General features: G+C 32.6%; 5 protein-coding genes across 8 annotated transcripts; 3 read left to right on the top strand and 2 right to left on the bottom strand.

Moving 5' to 3' along the window:
* The first annotated feature begins 203 nt into the window (after positions 1–203).
* On the top strand, positions 204–4376 carry LOC113562580. The gene is made up of 3 exons (XM_026972359.1): positions 204–683; positions 994–1101; positions 1893–4376. Exons 2-3 carry the CDS (start codon positions 1034–1036, stop codon positions 4288–4290), a joined length of 2466 nt encoding a protein of 821 aa, XP_026828160.1. The 5' UTR covers positions 204–683; positions 994–1033; the 3' UTR covers positions 4291–4376.
* Positions 4294–10040, top strand: LOC105275998 (serine/threonine-protein phosphatase 6 regulatory ankyrin repeat subunit B). The gene has a single exon (XM_011333299.2). The coding sequence runs from the start codon at positions 4383–4385 to the stop codon at positions 9522–9524; it is 5142 nt and encodes a 1713-aa protein (XP_011331601.2). The 5' UTR covers positions 4294–4382; the 3' UTR covers positions 9525–10040.
* A 1477-nt stretch (positions 10041–11517) lies between these two features.
* On the top strand, positions 11518–18086 carry LOC105275994 (serine/arginine-rich splicing factor 1B). The gene is made up of 4 exons (XM_011333292.3): positions 11518–11864; positions 12440–12827; positions 13346–13540; positions 16021–18086. The coding sequence occupies exons 1-3, from the start codon at positions 11695–11697 to the stop codon at positions 13535–13537; spliced, it is 750 nt and encodes a 249-aa protein (XP_011331594.1). The 5' UTR covers positions 11518–11694; the 3' UTR covers positions 13538–13540; positions 16021–18086.
* A 212-nt stretch (positions 18087–18298) lies between these two features.
* LOC105275995 (dehydrogenase/reductase SDR family member 11) lies at positions 18299–21016 on the bottom strand. The gene is made up of 4 exons (XM_026972423.1): positions 19990–21016; positions 19571–19835; positions 19289–19464; positions 18299–18983 (listed from the first exon to the last, which is right to left on the bottom strand). Exons 1-4 carry the CDS (start codon positions 20119–20121, stop codon positions 18810–18812), a joined length of 747 nt encoding a protein of 248 aa, XP_026828224.1. The 5' UTR covers positions 20122–21016; the 3' UTR covers positions 18299–18809.
* A 741-nt stretch (positions 21017–21757) lies between these two features.
* LOC105275997 (farnesol dehydrogenase) lies at positions 21758–23639 on the bottom strand. 4 transcript variants are annotated; one of them, XM_011333297.3, is made up of 5 exons: positions 23320–23639; positions 22745–22957; positions 22279–22532; positions 22006–22152; positions 21758–21910 (listed from the first exon to the last, which is right to left on the bottom strand). In XM_011333297.3, exons 1-5 carry the CDS (start codon positions 23405–23407, stop codon positions 21869–21871), a joined length of 744 nt encoding a protein of 247 aa, XP_011331599.2. In that variant the 5' UTR covers positions 23408–23639; the 3' UTR covers positions 21758–21868. The 4 variants fall into 4 exon arrangements, with proteins under 4 accessions (XP_011331599.2, XP_026828222.1, XP_026828223.1 ...); XM_026972421.1 differs by having other exon boundaries at positions 22006–22532; XM_026972422.1 differs by having other exon boundaries at positions 21758–22152.
* Between the last annotated feature and the right edge of the window lie 510 nt (positions 23640–24149).

Raw genomic sequence — 24149 nt, 5'->3', positions numbered from 1 at the left:
ACAGATCTTAAATTATGATTGATCGAGGACAGATATATTTTTGTATTTTATATCTAACAATTATATTTTTCTAACGTCTCTTGTAATTTTACACACACAATTAGTAAAATTATTTGTATATAGAAGTTATATTACATTTCTGTTTACACCATAATAATTTTAAAATACTACCAAATAAATAATAATATATAATAATATTATCTTAATAGAAAATATTATCAATATTATTATTATTATTATTCTTATTAATCATGTTTCTTGACTTTTCTTATCTTTCTCCTTGTTTATTAATTATTATTTTATGGAAGAGCTGCAAGTTGATTGGCCACACATTTCTCAGAGCGAGATCTCTGATCGATATCTAGCACCGTGGACACAAGGCTTTATACTATGGTGTCAGTCTGCCTTCTATATTTACTGAGCAATAGAGATAGACTGATGCTGAGAGCGCGAAAACGTGCAAAACGCAGCCACAGTAATCATATCAGTTATGTGTCATACTGTCGTGACGAGGATGACGTTCTGCTCATCCTCTGTCTGAAAAGATAATCGTTCCTCAACCACTCTACTACAAATCGCAACTCTTGAAATCGCGTATCTTGAAAGTCTGTACCGATTTCGAAACTTAACATTACCGAATATTTCAACCGGGCCTAATCTGTCACAAAAAATACGATTATCTCGTACGTATGTACTTCATTTTTTAATCATTGTCGCTTGTTAAAACACTTTACATGCTTCTATAACATAGATAACGTTACGCTAAGATATTGGGCTCTTAAGGTGTGGTTCAGAACAGAAATTTTGATATAAACATGCATGACGATAGAGTTTGTATAATAGAATGCTACTATCATTGCTTTCTTAATGCGAGCGCTAATTTCATCGAAAGCGATAGTTTTACTTGTTACTGCATTATTCTCGTTGCATCTGAACGTGGCCTGTTATAACTATTATAACTTTAAAATAAAAAGAGTTCATGTTCTATTAAAGGAAAGATTACTTGTAAAGGTAAAACAAAAGAAAGCTGAATATGGATATCGATAATCAAAGTGAGGACGAAGAAATTAAGAAGAATTCTTCCAAGGATATGAATAACAGGTATTGTACATGGTGTATATTTTAAGTACTGTAATTTATTAACTTAAAATATTGGTGAGCTATAAGAAATAAGCTACAAAAATGTTTATGTTCACAGCACAATTATGATAACAATTACAATTACAATTATAAAATTAATAATTATATATCTATTACTTCTTATTGTTGAAGTCAGATGTAATTTCGTAAGTTAATAATTTGAGGAATACTTTAAGATGCATGTGTGTGCTTGTGCAATTGATTATTTATTTACACATGAAGTTTTGTCTCAGTAACATAGTTTTCTTATGTTTATCATTAAAAATAGCAGAGTACATTGAAAGTTTCATTAACTACTAGAAGGCATGCTTTTTATCATTTACAGTAAATAAAAATTTAATATGGCAGAAGCAACATAAAAGTAATGTTGTCTAGAATATTTAGGTATTTAGGAAAACACACAATGCATGTATTTGCCCTGCATTCTACATAATTCTTTTTATATTTGAACAAACGTTCCATGATCATTCTTTGTTATAATCATTAATAACATATCTAACCATTAATAGCTACAGCTATTTTCTTGGTTGTTATAATTTTATGTTATTATAAGAAAATAAAAATTATGAGAGTTAATAAATGTATTCATATAAATTCATTGGAAGACAACATGAATAATAAACAATTTGCAATAAAACTATTTAGAAAATGGATATTTTTGATGTTTCTTTTTTTTATAAATTAATACTATTATCTTTTTATAATTAATGCAATTAATTTAATAGGAAAAACTTTATATTTGATATTTTCAGCATCTTACAGAAGGAAGATGGAGACACAGCCCATTCCATGAATATTAAACCACAAGTGATTGTTGATCATCATAAATCAAGCTCATCTTCTTCAAGAAAGAAACATACTGATAAAGGAAGTCATGGAGATAAGAAGGAAAGTAAATCGTGTCTACAGAAAGGCAAAGACAGGCTCGAAGAGGAGTACAAACATCATAGACATGTTGACGAGAATTTAGAGGAGTATTCGCATGTATCTGAACAACAACAGATTAGTTCTTCTCAAGAAAACAAACAGTTTTTATCGCGTTTATACACATCAAAACAAGAGTTTTTAAAAGAATATAGACAGCTCTACCTTGGAACAGCAAAAGTCGAAGAGCTTTATCTCCTGATGTTAACAAACCTGATATGGCCTTTAAAACAGGCCATATCAGAGGGTAATATTGATGACTTAAAAAAAGTAAGCAATTTAATTGATTATGCAAAAGACCAAATAACTTTGAGGAATTATTATGTTCCTGATAATAATCCTATTAAAAATACTAATGTAGTCATCTTAGCTTGTAAATATAACAAAGTAAACGTTCTAGAATGCTTATTTGGCAGTAATAATAGAATTTTTAATAATTTAACTATTGATATCACAAGAACTAATATATTACCAGATGATAGAGATGAAGAATGTCATAATGCGTTTTATTATGCTATACGTGCAGGTAACATTGAGCTTCTTAATACCCTAATCAGTAAATGGCCGGGTAATTATTTTGCTGTTCATTTGGAAGAGTTGGATACAATTCTTTCAAAAGCTTATGAAGAATTGAACTTGAAGAATGTATCCTTGTCTGACAAAATGGCCATTTTTGTTGAAAATAAGTTACTAGATCTCCGTTTCTTCTCTAACGCTTCAAAACGGGACCAAAGATTCAAGACTAATCTTAATAATATCAGAGAACGAATTGAATTAGTGCTTCAAAACATTAGCTTACTAAAGAGAGATTACTTCAATGCGGAAAAAGTAGATGAAAGGTTTTTATTTGTAGCAAAGTTTATTGCAGCAAATATTCATATATTAAAACGGCAGTTAAAATCAACTTATGATAGGTTACCTTGGGAAGAAATAGAATTCTGTTTAGTCAGTTTTATTTCTTCTCACATAAAACGACAAGAGATTAATCTATTTTATTGTTTTACATTGAATAAAAGCAAAATATTAACTTATTTAGAAAATTTTGCGAAGAAAGTTGAAGAATATATTATAAAAGGGAATAGCGTAAATATTGCTGATCTTCCAACCTTAAAACGTGAAAAGGTTATTGCAGAGATTATTAACAGTTATCCTCCATTCGAAGAGTTGTATAACGATTATCAACAAATTAGGGATATTCAATCTTTAACGAAAATAAGTGATCATATAAAGTTGGCATTGTCAGTTAATTGTAAGGAAAGAGAAGGCCAGTTAATTATTACAAGGGTTTTACAAATTATTGGTGAGCATTTAAAAAACACCTTAGAGTCTCCTAAGTTATCTAATACTACAAGTGAGCTTTTGCTGCTATCATTACCGAAAAATACAAGAAAAATAATTATGGATTTACGTAATTCGTTATCACATGCTGAGTCACTCTTTAATAGAACGGAGATTGAGGATAATAAAGATGTTAATTTTTTTATTGGTGTTCAAAACGATATTAAGAAAGTTGGTGATGTAATTACTGATATTTTTTACAACAAAAAAATCAAACTACTCAGAATACTTTTAAAAACGATAATTAAAAGTGACAATTGCAGTGAAATAAAAGAAGTTGTTGAAGTATTTGCTACTGCTGAAATCGACAAAATGATTTCGGAAAATGAAAATTTCAAACTAATGGAACACGAGAAGCTTGAAAATCGTATTAAAGAATTGAGCGATAATATAACCGATAAGACAACTTATGAAAAGGAGTTGTTCAATAAGATTAATAAGATAATCAATCCTGCAGATATCCAGTCAGAAAATATTACAAGTAATTACGTTACACAATTTGGAGTATTAAAGAGGTTAAGTAATTTCTCTGAAAATATCGACCACAACAATATTATAGGAATAAAATACCATGCTAATCAAACATTAGAGAATTTGACTTTAAAACTAAAACCTCATAATCTTCAAGAAATTGCACAGTTAGTATTGAAAATTTTTTGTAGTGTTAGGTCAAGAATGCAAGATGAACAGTTCAATAAAGTGACCAACTTAACTTGGGAAATTTTTTTTATTGTTGAATTTGGAACGAACAACATTGAATGGATTAAAAAATTCAAGAGGGAGTTAAATAAAAAAATTTTTTTATTCCTACATATAAACAAGGGAAGACTTACAATATTACACAAGAAAAATATAATACTCAGCTTGCACGGACACTGTCTGAACTGACAACTGTTTTAAACAAGAAGTTATTAAATGGCCAATTAACTGAAACATTCCCTTGTTATAAGAACGATAAAAAATTACAAGCAGTAGTGGAAATGCTTGTTTTGGATATAATGTCAATTTTGGGTAGCTCAAAGAATTTTGCCCTACTAGAAAATAATCTACTAGTTTTAGATGAAAGTACTCCTTTATTAAATGGAAGATGTTTACGTAATCATCTAGCACATGATAACGCATTAGTAGATATATTATTATCTGATCCTTCGAAAACAGTTGTTTTAAATGCTACAAAACTTATTGAAGAAACTATAATAGGAAGTAACAAAAAAATTGGCAAATTAGTGAGTGATAATCCTTCCAAACTGAGAGAGAAATACAATCAAGGCTTAGTTACCATTACCAATCAGAAAAGACTATTCGATGCTTTGCAAGAAGGAAAGTTAGAAAGCTTAAAAGATTGCCTCAGAGAAGGAGCAGATATCAATGCTAGAAATATTGATTTATGGACCACATTGCATTTTGCTGCTAAGGGACCTAATCTTGAAGTTATAAAATTTCTTCTCGACCAAAATTTAAGCCTTAATGTTAAGGATATTAATGGCCGAAGCCCACTGCACATTGCTGCTGCACATGGAAGGACAAATATTGTGGATTTCTTCTTAAAAAAAGCAGGTTTATATGTTGATGATACAGATAATAAGAACAAAACACCACTTCACATAGCAGCTCAAAATGGTCACAAGGATACTGTCGAGATTCTATTAGAAAATGAAGCTAATACTTTTAACCAAGATGTAACCGGTCTTTCACCTTTGCACTATGCAATAAGGAACAATCATATTGACGTTGCGAAGATTCTGCTAGCAAGAGACAGGAATGTTGACATTAATGAGACTACAGGTGGCTTTACTCCATTGCATGAAGCTGCAGAATATGGTCACTTGGAGTTAGTTAATTTTTTACTTGAATATGGAGCAAATAGTAACGCTAGAAGTGATAACGATCGGACACCAATACATGGAGCAGCACTCAACGGCCATCTGGAAATAGTGAACACTTTAATTCTGAAGGGAGCTGATGTTAACGCTAGTGATATCAATGATTGTACACCATTACATTATGCAGTAGAAACCGGTCGCGAGAAGATAGCTAGCATACTATTGAAATCTGTAGCTAATGTTAATGCCGTTGACAAAACATACAATAATACAGCTTTACACCATGCGGCAAAAGAAGGGCACGAGGAAATCGTTAAGACTTTACTGAAACATAAAGCTATAAATGATAGTGTTAAGACTGTGGAAGATGTAACTCCATTACATTTGGCAGTACACAGTGGCCACTTGGAAATAGTGACTATTCTGCTGGACCATGGTGTTGATATTGATACTAAAGATATCAATAATAATACACCATTACATTATGCAGTAAATAGTGCTCATATGGAAGTTGTTAAACATTTAATAAACAATGGAGCAGAAGTTAATGCTAAAAACAAATGTGATCAAACACCACTACATGTAGCTGCTCTGAATGGATATCAAGGTATTACTGATTTTCTGATAAACAATAAAGCCGATGTAATCGCTAAAGACATTGAAGGTAAGACACCTCTACATGCAGCTGCCATAAATGGTAATATAGATGTTATCGATCTTCTGATAAAACAAAATGTTAATATTGATGCTAGAACTAATAAAAATGTTACACCTTTGCATTTAGCTGCCATAAATAACTGTATAGATGCTATTGGTTTTCTAGTACACAATGGAGCCAACGTCAATACTGAAGCTGAGTATGGTTTTACACCGTTACATTCAGCTGTTCTAGAAGGACACAAAAATGTTGTGGAACTCTTAATAAAAAATAAAGCTGAAGTTGATGCAAGAGCTATTGTAGATGATGTAGATGCTCTGAATACATTATATATGGCTGTGGAAGCAGGTCATACAGAAATCGTTAAGATATTAGTAGCAAAGGGAGCTAATATTAATACCAAGAGTACCTATCAAATGCCATTACTTTTAGCAATTAAAAATAATAACAAAGAAATCGCTGAAATTCTTATAGCAAATGGAGCTGATGTTGACGACGAAGATAGTGGACCTTTATGTGCAGCGGTGCTTGCAGGCTATAAAGATATTGTAGAACTGTTGTTAAAAAACGCAGCTCGCATTAACATAAGAAGGCCTGAAAATACTACTCCATTACATCTAGCTGCCAGAAGAGGTCATAAGGAAATAGCGAATGCTTTGATACAAAGTGGAGCTGATATTGATGCCAGAACTATCATTGATGTATTATTATATCTTGCAGTAAAAGAAGGTCATAAGGAAATTGTTGAGATTTTGATAGCAAATAAAGCTAGTGTTAACGTTAAATCTACCGATGGAACAACACTGTTACATATAGCAGCCGCATATGGACACACTAATGTTGTACAAGTCTTACTAAATAGTAAAGTAACTATTAATATTAAAGATAATAAGAATAGAACATCGTTAGAATTGGCAGTGGCACGTGGTCATTTAGAAGTGGTTAAAACATTACTTCAGTACCAGAAAACAGATATGAATACTAAGGGTAACGATAATTGGACAATATTGCACATTGCTTCACACGAAAGTAATCTGGAAATGGTGAAGTACTTAGTAGATAATGGATCCGACATAAATGCTAAAGATGCCTCTGGCTCAAAGCCCATGCACATTGCAGCTAGAGAAGGTCATAAAGGTACTGTAAAGTTTTTCCTTAGTAAGGGATTAAATATTAACGATCCTGGTGCAGTTAATCAGACATTATTGCACTATGCTGCAATGAAGGGTCATTTAGCAGTTGTGGAGTACTTAATAGCGCAAGATGCTGATGTTAATGCTCAAGATATGAATGGCGTAAGTCCTATGCATATTGCTGCTACTTTCGGCTATAAAAATGTAATTGAAGTTTTACTAAAAAATGGAGCAATTTATAATCTTGTTGACAAGGTTGATACAGAACCGTTAACAATATGTCGTGACAAAAACGATATCACTTTATTAGAATCAACTGAGAAATTATTTAAGGCTATAAAACATAATAATGTTTCAGAAGTTGAGACTTACATCAAAATGGGTGCGTTTGTTAATGCCAAAAATGCTGATGGTGGAACACCACTGCATTATGCTGCATGGAAAGGCAGTGATAGAATTGTTAATCTTCTGTTACAAAATAGAGCTAATTCCAATGCAGTTGGTAAGAAGGGCTTTACTCCTCTACATTATGCTGCAAAGTCCTCTCACTTAAAAGTTGTAAAGGCCTTATTAGCTAATGGCGCAGTATATGATGCTGTCACTGACGATGATAAAACGCCATTAAATATTACTGTAGATAAAGATATAATTAGTTTATTTCAATTGGTGAGTGATTCATTTAAAAACATTAAAACTGGTAACTCCAAAGTTATTGATGATCTTAATAAAATAAAGGATGTTGATACAATAAAAGCCATCATGGGTGCTCGTAATAGAGAAAACAAAACGCTAGTTGTTGCTGCAATGTATAGTAACTTTTCGAAACTTGAACAATTAAAACAGATATCACAAGGTGATATATCCTCCCAGATCGAAATAGCTTTAGCACTCATGGGTCAGACCAATTATCAAGCGGCCTTAAATATTTTCACAAGCGCATTTGAAAAGAGAAGAGAAGTACTAGGACCCGACAATCCTGGCACTTTAGATATTCAGGTACACATAGCTAAAGCATTATATTTACAAGAATTTTTTCAAGAAGCTTTTAATACATTTGAGGAAATTTACCAGAAACGGAAAGAAGTCCTGGGTTTAAATCATACAGACACTTTAAGTACAAGATTTATAATTGCTCTAGTACTGCATAGATTAGGAAAAAACGAGGAAGCTTATAATATTTATCAAGGAGTCTATCAAAAGCAAAACGAGATATTAGGATCAAATCACTCAAATACTTTAGAGACACAGTTTCATATGGCACTAGTATTAATTGAACAAGGAAAATATGAAGAAGCCCTAAATATCAGTAGGATAATGTTTGAAAAAAGTAAGAACATATCCGGTGCGGCAAACACAGGAAATGCCGTGCGTGCTCAAAATAATATAGCGATAATATTGACCAATCAAGGTAAATACGCAGAAGCATTGGAGATTTATAAAGACGTTTATGAAAAGAAAAAGTTGATTTTCGGTGCTACTCATTCTGATACTTTAAGAACGTTACATAACATGGCCGGAGTACTAATCAACCAACAGAAATATGCAGAAGCCTTGAAAGCTCATCAAGAAGTTTTAGATATCCAAAAAAACGTTTTAGGACCAAATCATTTTGATACCTTAAATACTCAGTATAATATGGCAAATATACTTTTTGTTCAATGCAAATGGATTAGTGTACTAAAAGTTTACAAAGAATGTTTGGATCAAATAAAAGCAGTGTTTGGAGCAACTCATCCTAGTGTTTTGAATATTTTAGAACAGATAGAAACAATTAAAAAGATATTTAAACTGCAGGGCTATAGCGAATCGGAAATCTTGCAACATCTGCAAAAAGATATTAACATTGCTGCTAGTAATGGTGATGTACAAACTGTGCAATGGCTATTAAAAGATGGAGCTAGTGCCAATGATAAAGACATTGATGGAAGAACACCACTACATTACGCTATTAGCAATAGACAGATAGGAGTTGTAAACGTCTTATTAAAAAGTGGAGCTGATGTTACGCAAGGTATTAATAAAGGTAATACACCACTACACACAGCTACTTCTAAAGGTTATAAAGAAATTGTCGAAGTTTTGTTACAACATGTGAGTCGTGATAAATTTTATGACTTTATTAATGCTAAAACTACTGCTAGCGGCAGTACATCAATTCACGTTGCAGCCAGTAATGGGTACTTAGAGATTGTCAAATCTTTATTGAAGCATGGTGCAACCTATAACATTAAGAATACAGAAGGTAAAACACCTCTTAATCTTTCCAAATACCAGAGTGTTACTGATTTGCTGCAACTTGTCAAAGAATTATTTGAAGACGCAAAAAAAGGTGACATTGAAATTATTAGCAAGCTAAAAGCAGTAAAACCAGATGAGTTTGCAGCTGCAACGAATGCTCGTAATGGTCAAGGGAATACGCTGTTAGAAGTTACTAAATCTAATAAACACATGAATATTACGAGTAAGATGTTAGAAATGCTAACACTGTCAGATCAAAATTTATGTTAAAATAGAAGAAGACGGAATCAAAGAGTTTAAATGACATGGAAGTATTTATGTAAATCCTTCCTCAATAACAATAACTGTAAAGTAGAAAAATCATGAAAGTATAGGTCAACAACTTCTTTTTTTTTGCATAAATTGCCAATATTTTAAATTAAAACTCGATCGCTTCTTAACAAATTTCGGTATACATCACTTACTATAAAAGTCATATTATGTTGTATCTTTCATGTGATTGAAGAAAGCCCTTCTAGGTAAGAATAAGTTCCTAATGAAACTTAATTAACACTCTAACTCGTTTCTCATACAATTTATTAAAACTTATGTAGTGATTCGAAAATAAAATGCCAACGCGCGTACTTGTGTGTTTATGTGCGTGTGTATTTGAGGGAATTTTAATCTTTGGGTGTTTTGTATGAGCTTGTTTTATGCTTGTTTTTATGTGTATTGTATTTATTAATAATTCAGGACTATATTTTTAAATGTTCTCAAGAGTCATAATTTTATAGTTTGAAGTTTTTTGTTTGTAATAGGTTTATTGTTATAATATTATGGATAAACGTTTGATTTTTATATATTTAACCTAAGTTATCTTTATATATTATTATTTATGGTTTATTTTTGAAGGACAAATAGAATTTTTTAATTTAGCAACAACAATGTAAATAAAAAAATGTAGAATATTTTGTAAAAAATGTAGAATATTGGAGTTAAATAAGTTACAATTTATTAATCTGTGATTGTTTTATTAAATAAAAAAAGATATGTGGGTTAAATGTAAATTAATTTATATTACTTTATTAAAGTTTAATTAAAATACATATATATTGTTCATTCTTATAAAATTATATTGTCTGTATGATTATAAAAATAAGTAAGGAAAGTTGTAACAAAGGAAACATATTTGCAACTGTATTTAGATGAGTTTTTATTTCACTTTTATTAATATGAAATATTTTATTTACATTCAAAAAGTTATTATTTAAGTTAAATTAATTTAAGTTAGATAAAGTTGTATGTATGTAATTGTAGTAAAGTAGTAAATGTATGTTGTTTTATTGGTTGTTAGTATTATAGAGTTAGTATATTAGAGATTGTTAGTATAGAGGTTGTTACTATAGAGTTTTAATAGTTTTATAAAAGTAATATAAAATTTAAAATGTTTTAGCAACATAAGTAAAAATTTATTTTTAATATATTTATGATAATGTAAAAAAATTAATAAATAGTGAAAAGAAAATTTGGTTTATTTTGTTGTTAACAAAACTAATGCTTGTTAAAAAAGAAAGATAAAATAGAGAAAGATAAACCTTTTAACAATTGTTTTCAAATAAAAAACAACTGTTGATATGTGAGACATTTGATTAGAAACAGATAAACTATAATAACTTGCCCAAATATTGTTGGAAGAGTCTTATTATGCTCTTTGACTCTGTATTTTTACTTGATTTACATAATATCATTTTCACTTTTATTTTCCAAATCGATCTTCGTACGTCTTTGTATTATTATAAATTATAAATAACACTATTTAGAATAATAATAGGTTTATTCTTTTAACTTTTATACTTATACATCGGATGTGCAAATTAATTCGGTGCTCTTGTTGAAGAAATTAAACTTTTATTTATAAAAAAATATAAATAAAAATATAAACATGTAAATCTTCGAAATATTAGCCATTATTTTCTAATATCTTTCTTCATCTATCGGGCAGCTAATCCCCAACAACAGAAAATAAATAAAGGCTCAATTTCCTTAAAAAAAGAAAGCACCAAATTAAATTCCGCGTCTAATGTAGTCGAGTTAGCATTACGAATTCTACAAAACACTTTCTATCCTTGTTTTCATCTGAAAAAAGAAAAGAGATTAGAAAGTATTCTGAAATATTTAAAACGTCAACTGGACTACAGCCGCTAGTTGTGCAGTTGGCCAATATAAGTGATAGTATTTTTCACTCACAAGGGCAAGCGCAGGTTGGTCAGCCTGTTCCTATCTCGAAAGATCTTCGATCACGCTATTGCCCATCCGTATCTCCATCTTGTTTGTTTCATCAGTTGTGGGACGCATACAAAAGAAGAGTGGTTTGTGCTGTTTCAAAGTTTCCTTATTTTGTAAAATTCCTGTTTCGGGTATACCTGTAAGCACCGCTTATTTCGACGAAAAGTCAGGTATCATGTCTCACGGTGGTAGAAACGAATGTAGGATATACGTGGGAAATTTACCGCCGGACATCCGAACGAAGGACATCCAAGATCTCTTCTACAAGTTCGGTAAAGTTACTTTCGTTGACTTGAAAAATCGTCGAGGACCGCCGTTCGCTTTCGTTGAATTTGACGATCCGAGGTAAGGTGCTAACAACAATTTCTCGAATATTCAGCGTACGTTTGCGTACGAGTAAATGTGTCCCACTCGTTATTGTACCATGTATTGCTATTCGGTTCATACTTATAGATTTATCTACAAGTGTAACATTGTATTCGAGTTCTTGCATGTTTTTTTTTTATTGAAGATAGGCAATACAGAGATAACGGAAAATTTATTTCTTGTATTTATGGAACAATGTAGCAGGCAAAATTATGACTGCTGTTGATATATAAATATGTAATAATAAAAAAAGAGAAAAACAATTATCTTTTGTTAATGCAATAATAGATTCATTCAGTATAATATTTCAAGGATTTTCTATATGGAACCTGAGGCACCTATTATTTGCTAGGTTTATTATAAAATCTGTTTAACAAAATAAATCATGTGTATTTTAAATATATAAAATAGATGTCTCTTATCTCTCTTGTAAAATATACTTTTAATATTAATAAATTATTTCTTATTTTACATAAATATGATTTTTGTTTTTATATCTAATATAATTATTATTTTGTACTATTAATAAATAAGCAATGTTTATCTTTTCTTAGAGACGCAGAAGATGCAGTACACGCCAGAGATGGTTATGATTATGACGGTTATAGATTAAGAGTCGAATTCCCGCGTGGCGGTGGTCCCAGCAATAACTTTCGCGGTGGACGCGGTGGAGCTGGGGATAGCGGTAGGGGCGGACGTGGTGAAATGAGTAACTCCCGCGGCCGCGGTCCCCCTGCGCGACGATCGCAATACAGAGTACTCGTTACTGGCCTGCCACCATCTGGCAGTTGGCAGGACCTCAAAGATCATATGCGCGAAGCCGGTGATGTATGCTTTGCCGATGTTTATAAAGATGGTACTGGTGTTGTCGAATTTTTGAGGCATGATGACATGAAGTACGCCGTGAAGAAGTTAGATGATTCACGATTTAGATCACATGAGGTACGTGTGATACTTATATTTTCTGCTGTCCGAAGATATCTATGTTGTTTAATTTGATGCACCTCTTAATGTGAAAGAATACAATACAATATGTTTATTACGAATAATCTGAATATTTTAACATCCAGATTGAGATAAATATTAAGTAACATTAAAACAAAAGTAACATTATAACAGATAGAAACACTCTGTGAAATATGCTTAACTATTAACTTTTGCATTTGTTTGTTTGTGTGTTTTCCTTTCTCATACAACCATGCGATAAAATGTATCTTTGAAAATTAATATTATATTTTGAAACTGAACATTTGTGAAAGGAAAATATTCTATACTGTATTTGAGAAAAAAATATCGCAATTAATCCTGTGATTTCTCTATGTATTTCGCGCATTACTCCGATTTTATGAACATTGCTGCTCTGAGATATTGAAGCAACAATTTCATTTACAGATATATCATTGTTCGAGTATCTGTACGATTTGCTTTGTTGCTAATTTTTAATTTGGTTTGACGTTTAGGGTGAAGTATCTTACATTCGTGTAAAAGAAGACCATAGCGGTGGCGATAGAGGACGCAGCGAAGACAGAGAGAGGGGCCGTAGCCGTTCGCGAAGCTACAGTCCGCGGCGTCGTGGTTCTCCTACTTACTCCCCACTGCGGCGTAATTACTCGCGATCAAGATCTCGCTCCAGATCTCGTTCATACGACTAGTGTGTACGTATGTGTTTTACATGGTAATATTAAGTAGATTTACCTTAATATCTGCTCTTTACCATGTTTTATTATTACTGATTTAAATTTCAATTCAATTAGGACTTCCTCCAGTACAAATAGATCCAAAAAAAAGTAACGGGTTTTCAGTTTATTTCTTAACCACTGTTTGAATCAATAATTAATTGTATTGTATCTCTCTGATGTACAATTAGAGCACGGTTTATTTCACGTGATATCACGATTGTTTTTTAAGTTCGTTAGTTTCAAAGTAAATTATCCGATCCAAAAGCAAGTTTATTAATTTAACGATTTCATTTATTTGTCATTATTTTAATAAAAGTTTTATAGCATTGAACTTTTCAGATAGTTTACCTAATACAATAATTTTTTTTTATATTCAACCTCAACCTCGACAAAACAATCGTGCTCAAATCATATGTAACTGGTTATTATCCAAACTGTTAGATCTATACTTCTATGTTCGAAAATACATTCCTTCGCACATTTGGCAACTTGTTTTGTCATCACTACCATTTGAAAAATGTTTAACAATTTTGAAGTATTATTAATGAGAGGATCTTACTAAAATTACATCTAAATTTCTAACACACTCTCAGCTACGTATTTAACTCGGCTTATTTTTGACACTAAACATTAGTTTATTGTCATTATATATGATATCTATCTTTATTTGAAATGTCTGTCTTTATCTAACTATTTAATTGACAATCTATAACTTTTTAATTGACAATAATACTTATACTGTTTATCGATACATGACATTTCTGAAAATGGTAGCTACTTGAGTCATTTTGCATTCAGATATATTTTATAAATATATTATTGGGTATAGAGTAGATGAAACTTTACATTTTAAAACTTGCCTAACATCAAAGTTTCTTCTATAATCTTTCATAAACTATTGTATGCTATACGCGCATTTGCAATACCAATTCCTTTTATAATCATGATAATCTTTATACCACCACCCATTAGAAAAAGTTTACCTCACATTCAACTATAGACAAGTTAATAAATTACGTAAATGTTTATTTTAGCTAAAAATGCCTTCTTATACATTTTCAAATTAGCAAATTATTGCTATAATAATTATTGCCGCAAAATACTATCTGTTTTTATACTGTATGCTGCAAATGATGCAGGTGCTATCAATTTTGTTTGAGCAGTTTGTATAAAAAACCGTGTACATTGTCTTAGCTACAGATTTTTTATTTTTCCATACCAATATGACTTATCATGAAATCTACGATTTGAGAGAAACTACAATGTCTGATATCTTCTATATATGTACATATGTTTTCGGCAAAAATACATTTGTAAATTAAAGGGGGGGGAATATTTATATGTATACTTTTGTTTCTTAACATTGAATATGGTCATAAATTCTAACGGATAATTTATATGTACAAATGAATACCTCAAGATTGTTTACACAGTTTATCACGTTAATCTTTTAATTTATTGATTCAATATTAAAATAATTTCTATAATCTGATACGTAGTGATGACAATATACGCTTATACATATGCTGTAATGTATGAGCGTGGTACTCATTATATTCTATATATAATTATTGGCGCAAGAACTTTCTTTCTATGATCACTTATACAATCTAATTCACTTTGTAATAATACACAATTGTATACTTGAATATGGACTTGTATGGCCTTTAAATGTTTCATGAATCACTCACTGATTTTACAGATTGCATACAATGTATCACTTGAGAAAAGATATCTAACTCGTTTAATTTGATGCACTTCTTAATGTGAAAGAATACAATACAATATGTTTATTACGAGTAATCTGAATATTTTAGCAACCAGATTGAGATAAATATTAAGTAATATTAAAACAAAAATAACATTATAACACGTAGAAACATTCGATGAAATATGCTTAACTATTAACTTTTGCATTTTTTTGGTTTGTGTTTTCCTTTCTCATACAACCATGCGATAAAATGTATCTTTGAAACTTAATATTATATTCTGAAACTGAACATTTGCGAAAGGAAAATATTCTATACTGTAATTGAGAAAAAATATTGCAAATTAATCCTGTGATTTTTCTGTGTATTTATTAGTTAATGGATGTTTTGTTTATTTTTTGCGAACATGTAAAATTTAAAATCATCTAACATTAAAATTTATATACTATAGGATGAACTTTATATATTTCATACTTTATACATCACAAGGATTATATTTGCATTGATATATTTTATATCTAACTAACTATCTAATTATTAATTTATGCAGTATAAGAAACTAATGTATTTTTTCTTCTTTTGTATATTGGATTGGATTGTAACACAATGAATGAAAAACTGAAATCAACGCGATCTTACTTCTTGGATGGATATAATACACGTTCGCTTGGCGTTGGGATGAGATGGATTGCGTTTTGGATGGATTTTGTACGGAGCATAAATTATAAGAGGATTAAAAACACATAGATGAGAATGAAAATAGCGAAATGGGATACTTTCAAGAGGAAATTCAGGATCAGGAGAGGAGTCCCATTCAAGGATTCTCAATTAGCTGGATTTACTCTGGATTAGCTGGATCAGGAAACGTTGGCAAGTCCATTACGAGGAGGCGAAATAATCATTGATATTTCTTTTTTAATCTAGTAGAATCCCAGTTTGAAGTTAAATATTTTCGTGTGCTTCAAAAGGAAGCGTAGCAAGAGTGGAACTGTCTCATTGTACGTGTTACGTGCTTATCTGGATTGCTTGTTAAAGTGCTTCGAACGTATCATATTATCGTAATATTGATTCAAAGAAACATAGTCCGCGTTTGTTCATTTACTTACAATATAAACAGTCAAACTAGTAATGGATTGTCAACTGCACGGATTCTGTTGGACGCAATTCCGTTTATATAGTTACGAAGTTTAGTGAAGATTCATTTTCAATCATTGAGGACAGATTTTTCACACGATGTTTATCCTCTTTTTCTTTGTTTTTTTATTGGACATATCAACGTCAATACTAGATTCGATTTCGTCAATCATCACGTACGAAAGAAGTACTTGTAGTGTTAATTTCAAAAGGTGGAAGTGATAAATGATGATTTTTCGGGAAAAGACTGTCGCGCGCTTCTGCAGATTGATATCGATACAATCGATGATATCGGTGATTTACAATCTGATTGCCAGGAAAAAAAAACGTGTCCACCGATAACTGCGGCCGTTTTTCTCGACCGGATTTTCGTGATCATCAAGTGCATCTTTTTGTCGCGTATGCTATAAAAAGAAAAAAAATCTACAGTGCGAATCTTCAGGATTTAACTGACATTAACAAGAGGATTTGTCGGGAACGGACGCCATAGTTTTAATGGAACTCAATACGAGCGGTGGACGGACAGAATATTCCGGATACGTTTGGATTAGGACAGGCTGGCAGGATTCGGAGCGGGATAAATTATAGTATGCATGGACGGATGTTTTTGGATACGGATAACAAAATTGCCTACACCGGATCATGTCGAGCGGATCACTCAGATTCACTTAAGTGGACGATATTGCATATGCAATGTGGAAGGACGTGTGGATTTGGATTTCAAGTATTATGTCAATTAAGCCATGCAGCCGAGCATGATGTCGTTCGCGCTTCATAGGGTTCACGGGAATATCTCTACTAGGTCGGATACGGAATTTGGACTCGTCTTTAGCGAGACAAGATAATCGGACAGCGCTTGTTTTTCTCACGGAAAGATGTGAAAATGACGGATGAGATGATGGCTTGCTTTAAGGTATTTGCAAACAGTTTTCATACCTGAGATATTTATTCGATATTTGTTTCTGCATGCTCTCTTCGAGAAGGTTCTTACATTCGTATTTTCATTTTTGTCACTTACAAGGCAACTTAGTTACACGCAATACAGCCTTCCTCGGAAAGGCCTGAAACATGTGTTTGCATTAATAATCGATCTCCCCTTCCTGTGTCCAGCTTCATTCACATTACCATGGAACCTGTCGCGCGTAGCACAAGGCAGGCTCTATAACAATAGCAATTCAATTGGTTGATAACAGTTCTGTCTTTTCTGTTTTCTGAACATCACGAGTATGTATTTTTTTTAAATGTTTTATGTCATTTCTATTATTATCACATGATTGTTATGCGAACGATGTAATTATGCGAACAATAAGGAGAATGAATAGCGTCAGATTTACATGGTGCGTATTTTATCCACGAATACTTGAATATACAATTGTGAAAATTGATAACAGCAATCCCCCTTTGGCGCTTATTTAACTATATATTACACGTACAAGTTTATTATCTGCTAATTTCTTTATTATTCTGTGCATTGTACATGTATATGAATAATGCGTTACATCGCAAGAATATCGCAACTGGACTAAATAACGCGCGGATAATCGCTTCATTCACTTTGAATAAAATTGTTTTGTCTTATTGCTTTCTCGCAATTATTTTCTTAACGCAGTACCGGGCGTTGCCAAATGTTAAATTGGTAAATCGAATGAGCAGAAATAAATACGTGTGAAGTGCAAATATGAACATTGTTTTTTTGCAATTTTCCTTTAATCGTCGTCCGTGAAGGAATAACTTTCACGATTCACATTCAGGTATTTTTATATTATTTGTATACGTTTTTAAGATATTTCCGGTAAGATAGTTCAGCCCGAATCGCAGCATTGCACATTTAGGATACGAATGATTGCCTTTATATAATATATAATGGACAAGGTAAGTGATCTGCTTATTCTTTTCAGGTAAGTGTCATGGCAAAACTTCGAGTTTAAACGTTTCTCATTAGTTTGTTTCACACAAGTAAGTCACAACTTTGCTGTTACATGAGTTTGAATAAATGAGATATATCTATGTTTTCGAAATTAAATACCTAATGTAAAATGTCAAAAGTATGAGCATTTATATATGAAAGTTTTTAAGTAATAATTACTCATGTAATTAATCACTTTTTAACTCGTTTATACTCATATTTAATTTGTTTATAATGATATTTATGTTACAATAAGACGCATTTTTAAACAATGTAGACACATGCAGCAGTTAAAGTGATATAATAAATACATGAAAATGTAAAGAAAGTTGCAATGTTTTTTATTAAGAACCTTGTTGCTTGTACATGAGATTTTTGTCAATTTCATTAATAAAAGGACTAATGTAATTTTGTATAGCTATTTTTGAAAAATGCTTTATTTGTTCGATCATTTGATCTACATTCATCGTATATAACGATTTCGTCTGATGCTCGTTCAAATAATTTCTCGAATGGGCGTAATAATGAGATCCTTAATGAGCACATTCTCCGGAGTTTGCAGCGAGTATAGGATAGCGTCTGCTACATCCTTCGGTTTCAGAGCCAATCGCGGATTCTCCTTCAGCCATTGCTGGGTAATCTCGCTCTCCACCAAGCCCGGACAAATATTCTGTCGCAAGAAAATGAAAGATTAGTAACAAAAGTCATCTTGATATGTATTATTAAAGAAATTCTACAGTTAATGAAGAACAAGAATTAATTTATTGGAGGACAAAAAAGGTATATTGTACTAAATAAGTTTTTTTATCTAATTATGTTCTTTTTTCTGGAAAAAATTAACTTTCTATATTAAATCGCTTTTTTAATACTGTAAATGTTGATTTAGCGGCATGAGAGTGAAGTATTAAAAAATCATGATTTGAGATCAAATATAATGTATAAGTGTGATTAATCGTCCATCATCGAGGTGCTCACGATGACTTTAATGTTGGACTCATTCTGCGCTAATTCCAAACGGAGACACTCGGTCAGCGCAGTCAAGGCGTTCTTGCTGCAAGCGTATGCCGGGGAGATTGGTCGGTCGGAGGCAAGAGGCAGGTTCTTCGTAGCGCATACATCGTTGATGTTAACGATGCAGCCATTGTCGATTCCTGAAATTATTCCATTTATTATACTGGTGGACATAGAAATCATCTTTTTTTTTATATTGAGTGATTCGATGTCATGATATGTAGTATAGACATTGTTTGAACTCACCCTTATTCTTCATCAGCTGCAGAATTCCCTTGGTAATACACGTCAAGCCGAGCACATTGATGTCGAGAGTCTTCTTGAGCTCGTCTACTCCACCGTTGATGCTGGACGAATCCACGTTGATACCGGCGCTGTTTATCAGGATCTCCACAGACCCCAAGTTCTTCTCTATCCATTCCAAAGCGCCTTCGATCTCGTTTTGAATGCTCAAGTCGCACTGAAGAGGATAGAGCTTGCCAGGTTTGCCCTTCAGTTCCTCTGCGAGCATCTGTAAAGATCCAGATTTTCCTTTAGTGGTATGAAGATCACAGTAATAAATTCCTAATAAATTTTATGCTATTGTTAGAACTATTTTGTTTCTTAACTAAAATTTCTAAAATTACACAACTATGTAAGCTAATTGTTACTAGCATAGAACGTACCTTTAGCTTGTTCAAGTCGCGACCGAGACCAATGACTTTGAGTCCCTTGGAGACCAACTCCTGCACGATCGCTTTACCAATGCCAGCGCAGGCATCAGTGACGAGGGCGATCTTGTTCGACAGGGGATTCATGGTTGAGGTTTAACGTTAACTTTAAAGTTTCACGAAGAGCGGGAGAAAATACTGCTTACTGCCACAGGAGGCTTCTGCATGTCAGTCCATGTTCCTGACACCTCTATATACCACGATGGAAAAGCCCCCTCGATTAGGGGGTCGCGCGTAATCTGCAATCGTTTAGATATTTCATTGTTTTCCTGATGCTTCTGGATGATGCATTCTCGCGCAAGTATTGCATACCCTTTGCGTCAGAGTGAGATTCAGCGCCTGTTTTCGCGATACCCCATTCAAGACTTACGTTCGTCTTGTCTGTTCGCTCGCAGATAATCCCTATCGTCGTCTGATACTACCGAGACACGAATACGTAATTACCACAGAAATATTAATTGGCATGGAGGTAATGCTCGTTGATTTCTTGTATGACTGATGCAATGCACCAAACAGCTGACTTTATTTACGACATCATATGTAGTTTGTCTTCCCGTTAGTTTTTTGGTTTAGATTAATGTCACGTAAGAGCGATTTCATAAATTTTTAAATTTATTTTTATAACTCTAATTTCACATTTACGAAAAAATACATTTCTAACTTCTATTTTATCCTTTATACTTTGTGTATAGCGTTTTACTAAGCCCAAACGTTTGCTATGTTTTTTTTATATTTGTTATTTAAGCTTGAAATTTTGTATTGATACTTTAACTTCATTGCAGGTTTTATTGATATTTTCATATCTCTCTCTCTCTCTCTCTTTATATATAAATATATCATTATATTCAAAATTATAACAAGATTTAATATTAACGTATGAATATCAAAATAAATAAAATGTGTACACGATTTTTAATACTGATAGATTAATTAGAATGTTGAATGTATCTTATGCAGTATATGAATATCACGAAAAAAAAAAAAAAAAAAAAAAAAACAGATTGTGTGTCAGCGCTTACGTGTTCATTATTTAATGTCCAATTTTTAAACGATATCTCCGAATTGCACGAGACGCGAGGGAGATATGGAGAGAAGATGCTGACGAAAACCCGCGCGAAGGTTTCCCAAGACACGCGAGTGCGATAAGAAGTTTTGTATAGTTTTGTTAAACATTGCATCAGTATTTTCAGAGAACGCGTGAGATGTCTTTGGCGAACCGGTCGATGACCGACGAATCCGCACAGACAAAGCTTGATACAGTTCGTCATTCCTATAGTTATTCACAAAATCGCCAAGTGTCCGTAGCAATGAAAAGATTCGCAAGTTACTTCGAGTTCTCTGCGCTTGATCTTTGGCGTTCAAGATTCTTAAGATTTTTTCAAAGTGTCTCCGATTCCGGCCACCTCAGTGATTCAGAATCTTGCGTTTCCTATCAGGTAAGTCATTATCTTTTTCCAATCGAAGACAGTAAGAATTGTTAAAAGGTGTTGCAAATGCTTCGCTGTGGACGCGAAGCAGCATTTTACCTTTTCTAATCTAAAAATATGTAATAGATTCGTATTTATTCGTATTTTTGTTGTATATAAATAGAAAATGAAGGAAGAATGAAATAGAAAGAGTTATTAAAACATAATATTCTCAAATATTTGATGTTTTTGTTACTATATCAGAGTGGTATCCGAAAGCATGATTCATATAATTTGAAATTAAAGAAAGTCGAGAAGACATTAGTAAATTTTTTATTGATTCTTGCAAGAAGTACGATGCTAATTCTATTTTTAATACTTTGCACATATTATGATTACATAATACGTAAAGTTGATTTAAAAATCGATTACCACGATTCACCCAGAGGTCTCAGCACGACGTCTTGTACCTACAAGAAAGGTAATTGCCAGATAATTTTGTTCTTTTTCGATTTTATCTTATATAACGAAAAGAAATATTTAGAAATTTATAATATGCACATACCAGAACATGAGGAGGATTTGACAGTACATAAATCACGGCGGTTGCAACATCATCCGGATCCAAAGTCGGCATAGCCGCCATCGCTTCCGCGGAGAACGTGCTATAGGAAGCCATGAAATCAGTCGCGATCAAACCGGGGCTGATGTTCTGCAAATAACAGAAATGTAAATAAAATTCATATTTAATTCTTTTAGTTGATAATAATATAATATTATAACAATTATGAGAGAGAGAGAGAGAGATCATACAACAAAGATTCACAGAAAAATTTACCGTGACGCGAATACATGTGCCTGCAAGCTCATGTCGCAAGCTCTGGGCAAGACCAGTGACGGCGCGCTTCGATGCAGGATATACGCTGAATCCTGGTACAAAAGGTACTCTTTCACCGGCCAAACTGTTCACGTGAATTATTACAGCATCTTCGATCGCTGTCTCACGCATCATGCGGACAGCCTCGCGAGTACAAAGGCAGAGTCCCAAGATATTCACGTTGAACACAGATTGCCAATCTTCCAAAGAGCCGTCTGTAAAATGTCATTCGATAATCTCACAAATAATCTAATAAAAGATTTGAAAAAATACATTTTTGACATTTCCGAGAAAACTAATAATTTTATTTTTTTTCTTTACAGATTGTACAAGATAATATAGATATAAAAGTTCTTTTAGTAAAAAGAGCCGGAGAAAATTATGCAGAGCTTGTAAACTCATCTAACAATTTATTAAGAATGTTTACCTATAAGTGAAGATTCCTTCGTGATACCGGCGCTGTTCACGAGAACGCCTATCGGTCCAAGATTATTCTTTACCCACACAAAAGCCGCGATTACGTCTTCTTCTTTAGTGATATCACATTCTACGGGATGGAGCTTCCCCGAGGAATTCTCCAAAGTGTCAGCAATTTCCTTTATTTTCTCGACCCTTCTCGCGAAACCCGCAACTATCATACCTGACAGAACAATAAGCCACATGTAAAATGTTTCGATACTCTAACGTAAAAAATACTTAATGTAAAAAATGATTTAAAAAGGTAATAAAATTGTTTTATTATTAAATTATTACATAATTTCTTAATAATATTCTGAACATCTTATTTTGCAGACGTTACGATTGGCATTAATCTTATTTTTGTTTAAATATATCACGCGACACTTCTCAATTAGCAGACTGGTACTGATACGGCGGTCAGTTATCTCGTGTCGAAGTCAAGTCGAGATAAATGTTTAAGATTAAAGAGTCGAATACTCTCATCCTTCAAACATGGTAAACAAGACAATGTTTATCTCTTATAATTTTGCGAAACTTCCTCACCTTGCTTAACGAGATTTCGCGCGATTGCTGCACCGATTCCGGCGCTGGCTCCGGTAATCACGGCCACCTTTCCAGCCCATCGCTCCATCCTCGTATGTTAAGATTCGAGACGCAACTGTACATTACAGCCTCGGATAATAAAGTACCGCTTACATGTTCCAGACATCAATACGTAAAAAAGGACAGACATTCGATCAGGTACGAAATTCGATATCTGTCGGGACTGACCACTGCTCAGCCTCGATTAAATATGATATATCTGTTTATTAGATCATTTCTCAATTTTCTCATTCGAAAAAAAGAACTATTAGAATTTAAAAAAAACAAAAGGAGGATTCGATTGGGATAATTCGATTTTTCTTTCGCTTGCCAATTATTAAAATAATTTATCTGTTTCAAAACATTATAATTGATTTCAACTTATTATTCTATTTATTATTTAATTTTACGAAGTGAGCTCTGAGAATAATTTCTATTGCGAGTTAGAGAGAATGGTCTTGATTTATAGATTGTTTGAGGCACTATTAAATTTATTTCAGATCCGATAGCGAGGATAATTATTGCACACGTATGCGAATATGTAAATGCTCTTGCCATCGCTTTAAGCATGTCTCGAGGTCGGCAAAGTGTATTTATCAATTGAGCTTAACGAACAGCTAACGGCCTCATAATTAATTCAGGTCACATATGTTCACATACCACATTTGCCTGTCACTATTTATTGAACGTCGTCAAGATCTAAAAAGTACAGTGGAATTTAATTCTCAATCGCGTTTTCTGGACAGTTCTGTAATTATGTTCATCGCAGAGGGAGATGAAGGCAAATAAAT

The sequence above is a fragment of the Ooceraea biroi genome, chromosome 9 (genome assembly GCF_003672135.1).
Source record: "Ooceraea biroi isolate clonal line C1 chromosome 9, Obir_v5.4, whole genome shotgun sequence".
NCBI classification, from domain to species: Eukaryota; Metazoa; Arthropoda; class Insecta; order Hymenoptera; family Formicidae; genus Ooceraea; species Ooceraea biroi.
This window is presented reverse-complemented; position numbering and strand designations above follow the sequence as displayed.